The 13,595-nt window shown below is 43.5% G+C and overlaps 1 protein-coding gene across 1 annotated transcript in view; it reads left to right on the forward strand.

The window, feature by feature from the left end:
• The window catches only part of LOC140740135 (uncharacterized), a 125,351-nt gene that overhangs the window by 72,097 nt on the left and 39,659 nt on the right, over nt 1-13,595 (forward strand). Inside the window, exons 13-19 of the mRNA XM_073069071.1 lie at nt 295-435; nt 1,737-1,877; nt 2,731-2,871; nt 4,071-4,211; nt 5,003-5,143; nt 6,378-6,518; nt 8,596-8,736. Of these exons, the coding sequence (XP_072925172.1) occupies nt 295-435; nt 1,737-1,877; nt 2,731-2,871; nt 4,071-4,211; nt 5,003-5,143; nt 6,378-6,518; nt 8,596-8,736 (987 nt within the window). The remainder of the gene's footprint in view (nt 1-294; nt 436-1,736; nt 1,878-2,730; nt 2,872-4,070; nt 4,212-5,002; nt 5,144-6,377; nt 6,519-8,595; nt 8,737-13,595) is intronic.

A 13,595-nucleotide genomic window follows, 5' to 3' on the forward strand; every position in this document is an offset into this window, starting at 1 on the left:
AGAGTCAGCGATGAAGGTGAGTGCATCTTGGAAAGAGTCATCTGTACTGATAACATTTCGCAGTTCTGTATGATTGTAGGAAGCGGTATCAATGTAATCATAACTAAGGGTTGAGCAAGATACTCTGGACAAAATTAAAGCAAGGACTCGTATCCCACCAAAGTTCGGACCTACCTTGCCTTATGTGAAATAGCATAAACGACATAGTGGGACCTTTGTCTCACAGAATGTGAGACATGTTTAACAGGAGCAAACAATGTTTATGATTGTGAAGGATTTTGTCTGTTCACACAGATATCGATGAGTGTGAATCCTCTCCATGTCACCATCATGCAACTTGCAACAACACACTGGGTTCCTACCAGTGCAACTGCATTGCAGGGTTTCAGGGATCTACTACGACTCTCAACCTCACTGCAGGGAAGGTTTGTGAAGGTAAGGGCTTCATATCTTCATGAAAATGGGGAATTTGTCTTAAGGCAGTTTTGGTGTCATCGATTCTCCAAGATTATCCTGAAGATATTCTTAGAAGCAAAGAATAAACAGACAGTGTCTGCACTGTGTAAATCCCTTCAATAAATAGTATGTGTTGGATTATGATGGGATTTTTTTAAATCAGTGCCTTTGAATATTTTGGACATGAATTTATTCATCAATCAGATCCCTTGGACACAGGAGTCCAGCGAGGAAGTCTGGACAGGATTGAATTACAACACAACCGTTAACATCAGCTATAGCTGCCGTGGTCATTGCTATTCCAGTCCTGCATCCCAAATTCCCACTTGGGCAAAGTCATACTCGCAGAATCCATTCAGTGGAGTGGCTGGGCAAAACACAGGGATTGAAATGTGTCCAACCCCAGCCCAGGCTCACAGCCACATTACTGTTCAATAGAGCCATGGACACCCTGTACACCTCCCCATCGCCCAGTCCCCCTCTGTAACACATTGCCGTTAATACCGGCTCCAACAGAATCAGCATCAAACTCCAGTTGACTATCACTGACATATGTCATGAAATTTGTTGCTCTGCTGCAGCAGTACAGTGCAACACATAAAATATCCTATAGGCTGGAGTAATAAATATATATTAGAAAATTAAACGAGTAGCAGATAAAGAGAGCAAACATAGCAAGGTAACATTCATGGGTTCAATGTCTATCAGCAATCTGATGGCAGATGAGAAGAAGGTATCTGTAAAATGTTGAATGTTGTCTTCAGGCTCCTGTACCTCCTGCATGATGGCAGTAAGGAGAAGAGGGCATGTCCTGGGTGATGGGTTTCCTTAATGATGGATGCCATCTTTTTGAAGCAGTGTGTTTTCAAGATGCCCTAAAAGGTGGTGAGGCTAATGCCCATTGAATCTGGCTGAGTTTACAACCCTCAGAATGTTTTTCTGCTGCTGTGCAGTGGCCCCTCCATACCTGATGATAATGCAGACAGTCAGAATGCTCTCACTCGTACATCTGTAGCATTCTAACTGTTGGCTCCATCCAGCTGTCTTTCTACCTCAATTCTTAAGGCCTTTTCCTGTTCCTTAACTCCATTCACCTGATTTTCTTTCTCAAGCCATAAGGCCCCTTCCCAAGAATACTCACTCAGTCCTTTGTTCCAGCAGAGATCTTCACTGGTTTAAACAACACAGTGCTGAGTTACTCCATCCTGACCCACAGAGCCCAGGTATAAAAGGGAGCAATCCATGTTTACTATTGAGAGAGATTTTCCCTGTTCACACAGATATCGATGAATGCAAGTCCAAACCTTGTCACGAACATGCAACTTGTATCAACGTAGTGGGATCCTACCAGTGCAACTGCAACGCAGGGTTTCAGGCATTACCTGCGACCGCCAACCTCACGGCAGGGAAAGTTTGTGAAGGTAAGGACTTGGTATCAACATGAAGAGAAGAGAATAAAATTCCAACTGATTGTGGATATCAGTCCTCCACAATTCGCCTGCAGAGTCCTACAACAAAAGAAGAATTTATTGGGCACTGTACTGTGCAAATTGCACAGATGAGTTATTGTGTGAGGTAGGAAAGGTATAATTGTTTTTTCTATTGTTTCCTTTGATAATATAATCATTCAGTCAAATGGGAAGGCAAATGGGAATAGCTCATTGCAGTTGGCTTGGATGAGATGGCCAAAGGGTCTCTTTCTGTGCTGTATAACTCTATGACTTTATATTTCAGAGTTTGGGAAATGAGTTCATTGACCAGTCATGTTCCTTCAGGAACAGGAGACAGAGTAGTGCATTATCCAGGGACAGGTGTGACTACAAGTGGCAGCTCTAGCTGACATGGTGATTACTATTCCAATCTTGGTTCCGAAATTCTTGCGAAGTCTAATGTCACCCTCTAATGTAGGTTCAGTGAGGGGCTGAGTAATTCATGGGGACACAGAAGTGATGATGAGAAGGAGGGGAGGTGTCAGTGTTAGACCATGTAAAATGGGAGCAGCTTGGAAACAAGCATCTAAAATGATAATGTTTCTCAGTTCTGTATGATCATCAAAATCAGCATCAATGCAATCATTGATGGGCTGGAGAAAGTTTTTGGCGAGATAGTCCAGAAAGAATTGAAGGAAGGTCTCTTCCTCATGTCCCATCAAAGGTCAGGTGTAGATTGTCCCATGTGAAATACCACAGTAACACTTTGTCCCGGAGAAAGTGAGACATGTTTAACAGGAACAAGCATGTTTAGGATTGTGAAGGATTTTGTCTGTTCACACAGATATTGATGAGTGTGAATCCTCTCCATGTCACTATCGTGCAACTTGCAACAACACACTGGGTTCCTATCAGTGCAACTGTGTTGCAGGGTTTCAGGGGTCTACTACAACTCTCAACCTCACTGCAGGGAAGGTTTGTGAAGGTAAGTGCTTCGTATCTTCATGAAAATAGAGAATTTTTCTCAAGGCAGTTTTGGTGTCATTGATTCTCCAAGATTATCCTGAAGATATTCTTGGAATTGAAGAATAAATAGTGTCTGCACTTTGTAAATCCATCAGATAAATTGTGGGTGTTGGAAAAATGTTTTTTTTTAACAGTGCTTTTGAATATTTTAGATTCAATGACATGAAATTATCGATCGATAGATCCCTTGGAAACAGGAGAACATGCAACACAAACTTTAGGACCACATCTGACCTGGTTGGCAGCTCTAGCTGCCATGGTTATTACTATTCCAGTTCTGTATCCCAAATTCCCACTTGAACAAAGTCATGCTCACAGAACCCATTAGGTAGAGCGGCTGGGCAATGCATTTGGACTGAGATGTGACCAACCCCAGCCAAGGTTCAGAGCCACATTAATGTTCAATACAGCCTGTACACCTCCCCATCATCCACATCCTCCCTGCAACACACAGTCATTAATACATAGCTCCAACAGAATCAAAATCAAATTCCAGTTGACTATCTCTGACATATGTCATGAAATTTGTACAGTACAGTGCAATATATAAAATTTAAGTTGGAGTCAGAAATATGTATTAGAAAAATAAATAAAGTTGAGCAAAAGTAGTGAGGTAATATTCATGGGTTCATTGTCTGTTCAGAAATCTGATGGCAGAGGAGAAGAAGATGTTCCCAAAAAGTTGAATGTTGTCTTCAGGCTTCTGTACCTCCTCCATGATGGCAGTAAGGAGAAGAGGGTATGTCCTGGGTGGTGGGGTTCCTTAATGATGGATGCCACCTTTTTGAAGCAGTGTTTTCAAGATGTCCTAAATGGTGTTGAGGCTAACACCCACAGGAACTGGCTGAGTTTACAACCCTTGGCATGTTTTTCTGGTGCTGTGCAGTGGCCCCTCCATACTTGATGGTGATGCAGCCAGTCAGAATGCTCTCACTTGTACATCTGTAGCATTCTAACTGTTAGCTCCATCCACCTGTCTTTCTATCTCAATTCTTAAAGTATTTTCCAAGAAAAAATCAATGAAATATTTGTTCTGACAAGGGTTGGCTCAGTACTAAACAACATGCCTGTGTTTTGCTCCATCCAGACCCTCCGAGTCCACTTGTAACATAGAGAAAATAGTGCTTAGCATTGAGGGGATTTTGTCTGTTCACACAGATATTGATGAGTGTGAATCCTCGCCCTGTGACCAACATGCAACTTGTAACAACACAGTGGGTTCGTACCAGTGCCACTGCATTGCAGGGTTTCAGGCAGCTCCTGTGACTGTCAACCTTGCATCAGGAAAGGTTTGTGAAGGTAAGGACTTAATATAACCATGAAATAGAGAATCAATGCCAAGTAGGGGTTGTCATTGACAATCCTACACATTACTGGGAGTCAAGAAGTATAAGAGTATAACAGGCAGTTCTCGTGCAAGTCCCACGTTATTGTGATGGCTCTGGAGTTTGCGACCTGCTGAGGCCCTCCAGCATTTTGTGTGTGTCTGTCGTCTTGTTGTGTTTGCTTCGATAGTTCTGATAATCAGTTCTGTATATTTAAGAGTCTGTGAAATGATTTTATTGAGCAGTCATGTTCCTTTGCGAAACGTTGACGGTGCATTATCAGGGAACACGTCTGTCCAGATTTGGCATCCGTAGCTGACATGATGGTTACTATCCCAATCCTGGATCGCAAACTCTCACAAGCTCCAACAACACCCTATTGGAACAAGAAACAGAGTAGTGCGAAGTAGATGGAGCTTGTTCCGGGATGAGCTGAGAAATCCAATGGGGCACGTGTGTGATCTTGAGAGGAAGAAGAAGATTCAGAGATGGACCATGTAAAGATGAGAGCAGCTGGGAAATTGGCAGCGAAAATGAAAAAGTTTGTTAGCTCTGCAGGTGTATCGAAAGCAGCCAATACAGTCACTGATGGACTGGAGGAAGTGTTGAGGGAGGTGGTCTGGACAGGTCTGAAGTAACGTCTCTTCTTCGTGTCCACAAAATATAAATTTCCACAACCACACCTTTGTCCAGGAGGAGGTGAGGTACGATGAAGAGAGGGCAAACAATATTTATGATTGTGAAGGATTTTGTTTGTTCGCACAGATATCAATGAGTGTGAATCCTCTCCGTGTCACCATCATGCATCTTGTCAGAACTTACTGGGTTCCTACCAGTGCAACTGTGTTGCAGGGTTTAAGGCATCTAATGCAACCGCCAGCCTCACTGCAGGGAAGGTTTGTGAAGGTAAGGACTTTGTATCTTCCTGAAAATGGAGAATTTATCTCAAGGCCGTTTTGATATCATCAGTGCTCTAGGATTATCCTGGTTATTCTTGGAATTAAAGAATAAACAGACAGTGTCTTCACTGTGTAAACCCTCAGATAAATTGTGGGTGTTGGAAAAAGTGATGGAATTATTTTGTCTGTACTTTTGAATATTAGTTACTATGACTTGATCCCTTGGAAACAAGAGACCGTGCAACACCACATTTTTGACCACATTTAAACTAGTTGGCTTCTTTAGCTGCCTTGGTCATTACTATTCCAGTCCTATATCCCATATTCTCTCTTGGGCAAAGTCATACTCGCAGAATCCATTCAGTGGAGTGGCTGGGCAATGGACTGGGATTGAGATGTGACCAACCCCAGCCTAGTCTCGCAGCTACCTTAATGTTCAATAGAGCCACGGACACCCTGTACACCTCCCCATCGTTCACTCCCCCCACCCCCACAACACACAGCCATTAATACACAGCTCCAACAGAATGAAAAATCAAATTCCAGTTGCTTATCACTGACATATGTTGTGAAATTTGTTGCTTTGCAGGAGCAGTACAGTGCAACACATAAAATATCATATAGGTCGTAGTGACAAATATATCTTCAAAAATTAATTGAGTTCTAAATAAGGAGAGGAAAAATAGCGACATAATATTCATGGGTTCATTACCTTTTCAGAAATCTGATAGCAGAGGAGAAGAAGATATTTTTTAAAAATGGAATGTTGTCTTCAGGCTTCTGTACCTCCTGCACGATGGCAGTAAGGAGAAGAGGGCATGTCCTGGGTGGTGGGGTTCCTTAATGATGGATGGATGCCACCTTTTTGAAGCAATGTGTTTTCAAGATGCCTAAATGAAATTGGGGCTAATGCCCAGAGGAACTGGCTGAGATTACAACCTTCAGCATGTTTTTCTGGTGCTGTGCAGTGGCCCCCCGTACTTGATGGAGATGGAACCAGTCAGAACGCTCTTGATTGTACATCTGTAGCATTCAAACTGTTGGCTCCATCCACCTGTCCTTCTACCTCAATTCTTAAACTATTTTCCAGGAAAAAAAATCAATGAAATATTTGTTCTGATAAGGTTCTTTTTTGTGCTAAGCAAAATACTTGTGTTTTGCTCCATGCAAATGCATTGAGTCTACTTGTAACATAGAGCAAATAGTGCTTCCCATTGAGGGGATTTTGTCTGTTCACACAGATATTGACGAGTGTGAATCCTCGCCCTGTGACAAACATGCAACTTGCAACAACACAGTGGGTTCGTACCAGTGCCACTGCATTGCAGGGTTTCAGGCAACTCCTGCGACTGTCAACCTTGCATCAGGAAAGGTTTGTGAAGGTAAGGACTTAATATAACCATGAAATGGAGAAGCAACTCCAAGGTGGGGTTGTCATTGACAATCCTACATATTACTGGGAGTCAAGAAGAATATCACAGGCACCGCTCTGTGTCATTTTGTTCTGTTTGTTCTGACAGTTCTGATAATCAGTGTTTGTGAAATGAATTTATTGACCAGTCATGTTCCTTTGCAAAAAGTTGATAGTGTAATGCATTGTCAGAGAGCAAGTCTGTTCAGAGTTGGCATCTGTAACAGACATGGTGGTTACGATCTCAGTCGTGGATCCCAAACTCTCACGTGGTCCAACAGCACCCCATCAGAGCTGGTTCAGTGAGGAGCTGAGATAGCTTAGGAAATTATAGAACAGTGAGTCTTACTTCAGAGGTTGGTAAGTTGATGGAAAAGATCCTGAGAGGCAGGATTTATGAATATTTGGAGAGGCATAACATGATTAGGAATAGTCAGTGTGGCTTTGTGGCAGTGTGGATGTGTGGCAAGTCGTGCCTTATGAACCTGATTGAATTTTTTGAGGATTTGACGTAACACATTGATGGAGGTAGAACAGTTGATGTAGTGTATATGGATTTCAGCAAGGCATTTGATAAAGTACCCCATGCCAGACTTATTGATAAAATAAGGAGGCATGGGATCCAAGGGGACATTGCTTAGTGGATCCAGAATTGGCTTGTCCACAGAAGGCAAAGAGTGGTTGTAGACGGGTTTTGTTCTGCATGGAGGCCGGTGACCAGTGGTGTGCTGCAGGGATCTATTCTGGGCCCCTACTCTTCGTGATCTTTATAAATATCCTGGATGAGGAAATGGAGGGATGGGTTAGTAAATTTGCCGATGACACAAAGGTTGGGGGAGTTGTGGATAATGTGGAGGGCTGTCAGAGGTTACAGAGGGACATTGATAGGATGCAAAACTGGGCTGAGAAGTGGCAGATGGAGTTCAACCCAGGAAAGTGTGAAGTGGTTCAAATATGATGGCAGAATATAGTATTAATGGTAAGACTTCTGGCAGTGTGGAGGATCAGAGGGATCTTGGGCTCCGAGTCCATAGGACACTCAAAAGTTGCTGTGCAGGTTGACTCCGTGGTTAAGAAGGCATGCAGTGCATTAGTCTACATCAATCGTGAGATTGAGTTTAGGAGCCGAGAGATAATGTTGCGGCTATATAGGACCCTGGTCAGACTTCCTTTGGAGTACTGTGCTCAGTTCTGGTCGCCTCAATACAGAAAGGATGTGGAGACCATATAAAAGGTGCAGAGGAGATCTAAGAGGATGTTGTCTGGATTGGGGGGCATGCCTTATGAGAATAGGTTGAGTGAACTCGAGCTTTTCTCCTTGGAGCGACAGAGGTTGAGAGGTAACCTGATAACGGTGTGTAAGATGATGAGAGGCAATGATCGTGTGGACAGTCAGAGGCTTTTTCCCAGGGCTGAAATGGCTATCATGAGAGGGCACAGTTTTAAGGTGTTTGGAAGTAGGTACAGAGGAGATGTAAGGGATAAGTTTTTTACTCAGAGAGTGGTGAGTGTATGGAATGGGCTGCCAGCAATGGTGGCGGAGGCGATACAATAGGGTCTTTTTAGAAACTCCTGGATAGGTATATGGAGCTTAGGAAAATATAGGGCTATTTTTAACCATAGGCAATTTCTAAGGTAAGGACAAGTTTGGCATAGCTTTGTGGGCCGAAGGGCCTGTATTGAGCTGTAGGTTTTCTATGTTTCTAAATCCATGGGGGCATGACTATGATCTTGAGAAGGAGGGAAAGATTCAGAGATGGACCATGTAAAGATGAGAACAGCTTGGAAATTGGCAGCAAATATGATAAAGTTTGTTTGTTCATTATGGGTATTGAAAGCAGCACTAATGCAGTCCCTGATGGACTGGAGAAAGTGTTGAGGGAGGTGGTCTTGTCTGGACTGAAGTAAGGTCTCTTCCTCATGTCCCACCAAAGGTCCAGGATACCTTCAATTACCACAGTGACACCTTTTTCCTGGAGGAAGTGAAACACGATGAAGAGCGAGCAAACGATGTTTATGATTCTGAAGGATTTTGTCTGTTCACACAGATATCGATGAGTGTGAATCCTCTCCATGTCACCATCATGCAGCTTGTTACAACACAATGGGTTCCTACCAGTGCAACTGTGTTGCAGGGTTTAAGGCATCTAATGCGACCACCAGCCTCACTGCAGGGAAGGTTTGTGAAGGTATGGAATTTCTGTCACTGTCAAAATTGAGAATAAATCGCAATGGAGTGTTGGTGTCAAATATCCTCCAAGATTGTTCTGAAGATATTCTTGGAATAAATGAATAATCAGATGGGGACTGCATTATGCAAATCCCACAGATAAATTATGTGTGTTGGTAAATGGCATGCTTTTCTTTTTTTTATCATTGTCTCCAAGTATTTTCAGGTACAGGGAGAAGAATTCACTGACAAGGCAGATCCTTTGGAAACTAGAATCCAACATGCAACACAACCTTTAGGACCACATCCAAACTGCTTGGCAGATTGAGCCACCATGTGTATTACTGATCACGTCCTGCATCCTAGATTCCCACATAGACCAACATCAAAATCAAAGTCAAAGCCAAAGTAAATTTATTATCGAAGTACATATATGTCACCATACACAACACTGTGATTCAACACTTGTGGGCATACTTGATAAATTTATAAAATAATAACCATAACAGAATCAATTAAAGACTGCTAGAATTTGGGTGTTCAACCAATTTGGAAAAGGCAACAAACTGTGCAAATAAACCAATTAATTAATTTATTAATTAACAAACAAACAAACAAACAAACAAACAAACAAAGAAGCAAGCAAGCAAGCATAAATATTGAGAACATGAGATGAAGATTCCTTGAAATTGAGCCAATTGGTCGTGGGAACATTTCAGTGATGGGGCAAGTTAAGTTGAGTGAATGTATCACTTTTGATTCAAGAGCCTGATGGTTCTTCTTCTTGAGCCCTTAGCTCCAAGTGGATCATAGGCCATCAATTACCTCACAAAGTCAATGGTATGGTTGGAGTTCATCAATGTTTCTGTAATCCATTGCATCACCAGAGAAGGTGGGCCTACTGCTGACCTTCCCCATTGGGATCTTGAGGTGATGACAGATGGCTTCTGAATCCAATGAACTACACACCATCTCAGCCTTAAGCAGGTGGGAAGTCAATGGTTTGCTGATTCGGTTCAATCTTGGGTTCTCTGTTCTTTTACACCATCCACCTGTCTTTTTGCATCAACTTTTAAGGCCTTTTGCAAGAAAATCGATAAATTGTTTGTTCCTAGAAGATTGTGCTCCATGTTTAAGCAACATGCCTACACTTTCCTAAGTTCAGACCCACAAAGTCCATTTGTAGCAGGGAGCAACCAGTGTTTATCATTGTGAAGGAGTTTGTCTGTTTACACAGATATTGACGAGTATGAATCCTTGACCTGTAACAAACACACAACTTTGAACAACATAATGGGCTCCTTCCAGTGCAACTGCACTGCAGGTTTTCAGGCATTGCCCGTGACCACCTGCCTCACTGCAGGAAAGGTTTGTGAAGCTAAGGACTCAATGTAACCATAGAGAAGCAAGCCTGAGTAAAGGTTATTGTTGACATCCTTAAAGGATTGTCCTGCAGATTCCTGGGATAAAGAGGAATATCACAGGCACTGCTCTGTGCACGTCCCACAGGAGAATCACTGTGATGTCTGTTGAGTTCATAACCAGCTGAGTTCCTCCAGCATTTTGTATCTGCCTGTGTTTTTATTTTGTTTGTTTTGACACAACTGATGATCAGGTCTGAATATTTTAGTTTGTTAAATAAATTTAGTGACCAATCATGTTCCTTTGTGAACAGCTGATGGTGTAACATGATGGTCAGGAACAGGTCTGACTAGAGCTGGCATCTGTAGCTGGCATGGTGGTTACTATTCCAATCTTGATCCCAAACTCTCACAATACAACATTACCACCTAAGAGAGTTTTAGTGAGGGGCTGGGAAATCCATGGGAACACGGGTATGATCCAGAAAGGGAAGGAAAAAAGGTTAGAGATGGACCATGTAACAATGAAGGCAGCTTGTAACATTAGCAGCTGAAATGATAATCGTGGAGGCCAAGTTATTTAAATTTCAGGCAGAGATTGATAGGTTCTCAATTAGCAAGGGTGTCAATGGTTAAAGGTAGAAGGCAGGAAATGAATCTCAGGGTTTTATGTGGTGTCATATCTTGTACTTTGATAATAAAACTTACTTTGTAATTTGAACTGATTTTCTGTCTCAACCCTTAAGATTCAAGATTCAAAAACTTTATTGTCATTCTAACCGTACATCAGCTCTTCAGGGCAGAATGAGACAGCCTTTCCCAGGAGCAGTGCAATCATAACATAACAAACGCAACACTGTATAATAAACATAACAATAAATAGTAAAACACAGCAGCCACATGTCAGTTAAAAACAATTTATAAGTGTCTAGTGCAAGTTAAAAGTGTCCAAAGCAGAGTCAGATAGAGCAGCTATTTAGCAGTCTGACTGCCTGTGGGAAGAAGCTATTTAGTAGCCTTGTGGTTTTAGTTTTGATGCTCCTGTAACGTTTACCTGATGGCAGAAGAACAAACAGTTCATGGAGAGGGTGTGAGGGGTCTTTAATGATGTACCATGTCTTCTGGAGGCATCGACTCTGAAAGAGGTCTTGGACAGAAGGTAGGGAGACACCAATAACCTTCTCTGCTCCCCTAACCATCCTCTGCAAGGCTTTTTTGTCGGCAGCACTGCAGCTGGAGTACCAGGTTGGGATGCAAAAGGTCAGCACACTCTCAACCACTCCTCTGCAGAATGTAGTTAAGATGTTAGTGGGGAGTGATGCTTGTTTAAGCTTCCTCAGAAAGTGCAATCTCTGCTGGGCTCGTTTCACAATCCCAGTGGTGTCCTGGACCAGGTGAGATTGTCCGAGATCTGAACCCCAAGGAACTTGATGTTTTCCACTCTCTCCACTGTGGAGCCGCTGATGCTGAGGGGTGTGTGCTCAGGCTGAGACCGTCTGAAATCGACGATCATCTCCTTGGTTTTGGTGACATTAAGCATCAAGTTGTCACTGCACCAGCTCTCTAGGTGTTTGATCTCCTCCCTGTACATTATTTCATCACTTTTGCTGATGAGCCCCACCACTGTGGTATCATCAACAAATTTAATGATCAGGTTCTCCTTGAATCTGGCTGCACAGTCATGTGTTAGCAGTGTAAACAGCAATGGGCTAAGCATAAGTGTCTTTGTTGTCCAAGTGAGAGAGAACTGTGTGCAGTGTGGTGGATATTGCATCCTCCGTAGAGCGATTTGGACGATAAGCAAACTGTAGAGGATCCAGCGATGAGGGGAGGCTGGCTGTGATTTGAGGCTGGACAAGCCGTTCAGAACATTTCATCACTAAGGGGGTCAGGGCAATGGGATGGTAATCATTCGGACAGGCTACAACTGATTTCTTTGCTACAGGGATGATTGTGGAGGTTTTGAAGCATCTGGGGACAATGGCTTGACTAAGGGAGATGTTGAAAATGTCTGTCAGGACATCTGCTAATACATCACCATATTCCTTGAGCACACGTCGAGGGATGTTGTTGGGACCTCCCGCTTTTTGTGGGTTAACCCTGGCAAGGGTCCTCCGTGTTTGCTCTGAATCAGTGATTGGAGCCGGCTGGTCAGATGGTAAGAAGGGACTGGCTCTCCCCCTTGCTGTAGTGTTTGATGCTTCGAAGCATGCAAAGAATTTGTTAAGCCTGTTAGGAAGAGAGGCGTCACTGTCATCAGTTTTCTGCCTGATCTTGTAGTCTGTCAGAGCTTTAATTCCCTGCCACATCCGTCTGGTGTCACCTGTGTCACAGAAGTGTCCATGTATTTTGCCCGCTTAGGCCCTTTTCGCTTTCCTGATCCCTAGTGAAAGCGCAGACCTGGCTGAGTGAAGCACACTCCTGTCCCCCGATCTGTAGGCTGTGTCACAGGCCTTCAGTAGTGAACGCACCTCTGTTGTCATCCATGGCTTTTTATAACCACGTGCGGTGAAGGTCTTCATCACAGTGACATCCTCCGTGCATTTGGCTATGTAGCTGATTACTGCCTACACATACTCCTCAATGTCTATATGGTCATCATAGGAGGCTGCTGTTTTGAATATATCCCAGTCTGTGTGCAAAAAAATAGTCTCGTAGTGCTGAGGCTGCACCTTTTGGCCAGACCCTTATCTGTCTTTTCTCTGCTCTCACACGTTTATGCAGTGGTTTATATGCTGGTGTTAACATGACAGATTGTGGTCAGAGTGGCCATGATGGGGGCAGGGGGCTGCTTTGTATGCCTGTGGTGTGTTTGTATAAACCAAGTCCAGTGTGTTGTCTCCCCTGGTTTTGAAATCCACATATTGCAGGAATTTAGGGAACACAGCTGGTGTGGTTAAAGTCCCCAGCAATCACCACAAAGCTGTCAGGATGTGTAGTCAGTAGCTCACTGATGGCTTCATGTAGGCCTCCCAGTGCTTCGTTAGCATTAGCCTCAGCATTGGCACTGGGAGCTACGTAAACAGCTGCCACAAGCATGATGGTGAATTCCCTCGGCAGATAGAACGGCCGGCATTTCACAATGAGAAATTCAGCCAGCGGTGAGCAGTGTTTAGCAGCTACTGTAGCGTTCACACACCAGTCTTTGTTTATATAAACACACAGACCTCCTCCTTGGCTCTTGCCGGAGCTAGCTGCCTCTCTGTCCACATGAAACGTTGTCATTCCCTCTAGCTGTATCGCCGCATCCGGTATGTTGTCATGGAGCCAGGATTCCATTAAGACATACACACAGCAGTCTTTAATTTCCATGTGTGTTTCTCTCAGCAGACGCAGCTCATCCAGCTTGTCGATGGAGCGGACATTTGAGAGCAGGAGGGATGGTACTGCTGACCTGGTGGGGTTAGCTTTTAGCCTAGCATGGATGCCGGCCCTCTTACCCCTCGTCTGTCTTCTCTTAAGTTCCCTCCCCAAGAACCGTCTCTCAGTCCTTTGTTCCAGCAAAGTTCTGCTCTCT

The sequence above is a fragment of the Hemitrygon akajei genome, chromosome 16 (assembly GCF_048418815.1).
Source record: "Hemitrygon akajei chromosome 16, sHemAka1.3, whole genome shotgun sequence".
NCBI lineage: Eukaryota > Metazoa > Chordata > Chondrichthyes > Myliobatiformes > Dasyatidae > Hemitrygon > Hemitrygon akajei.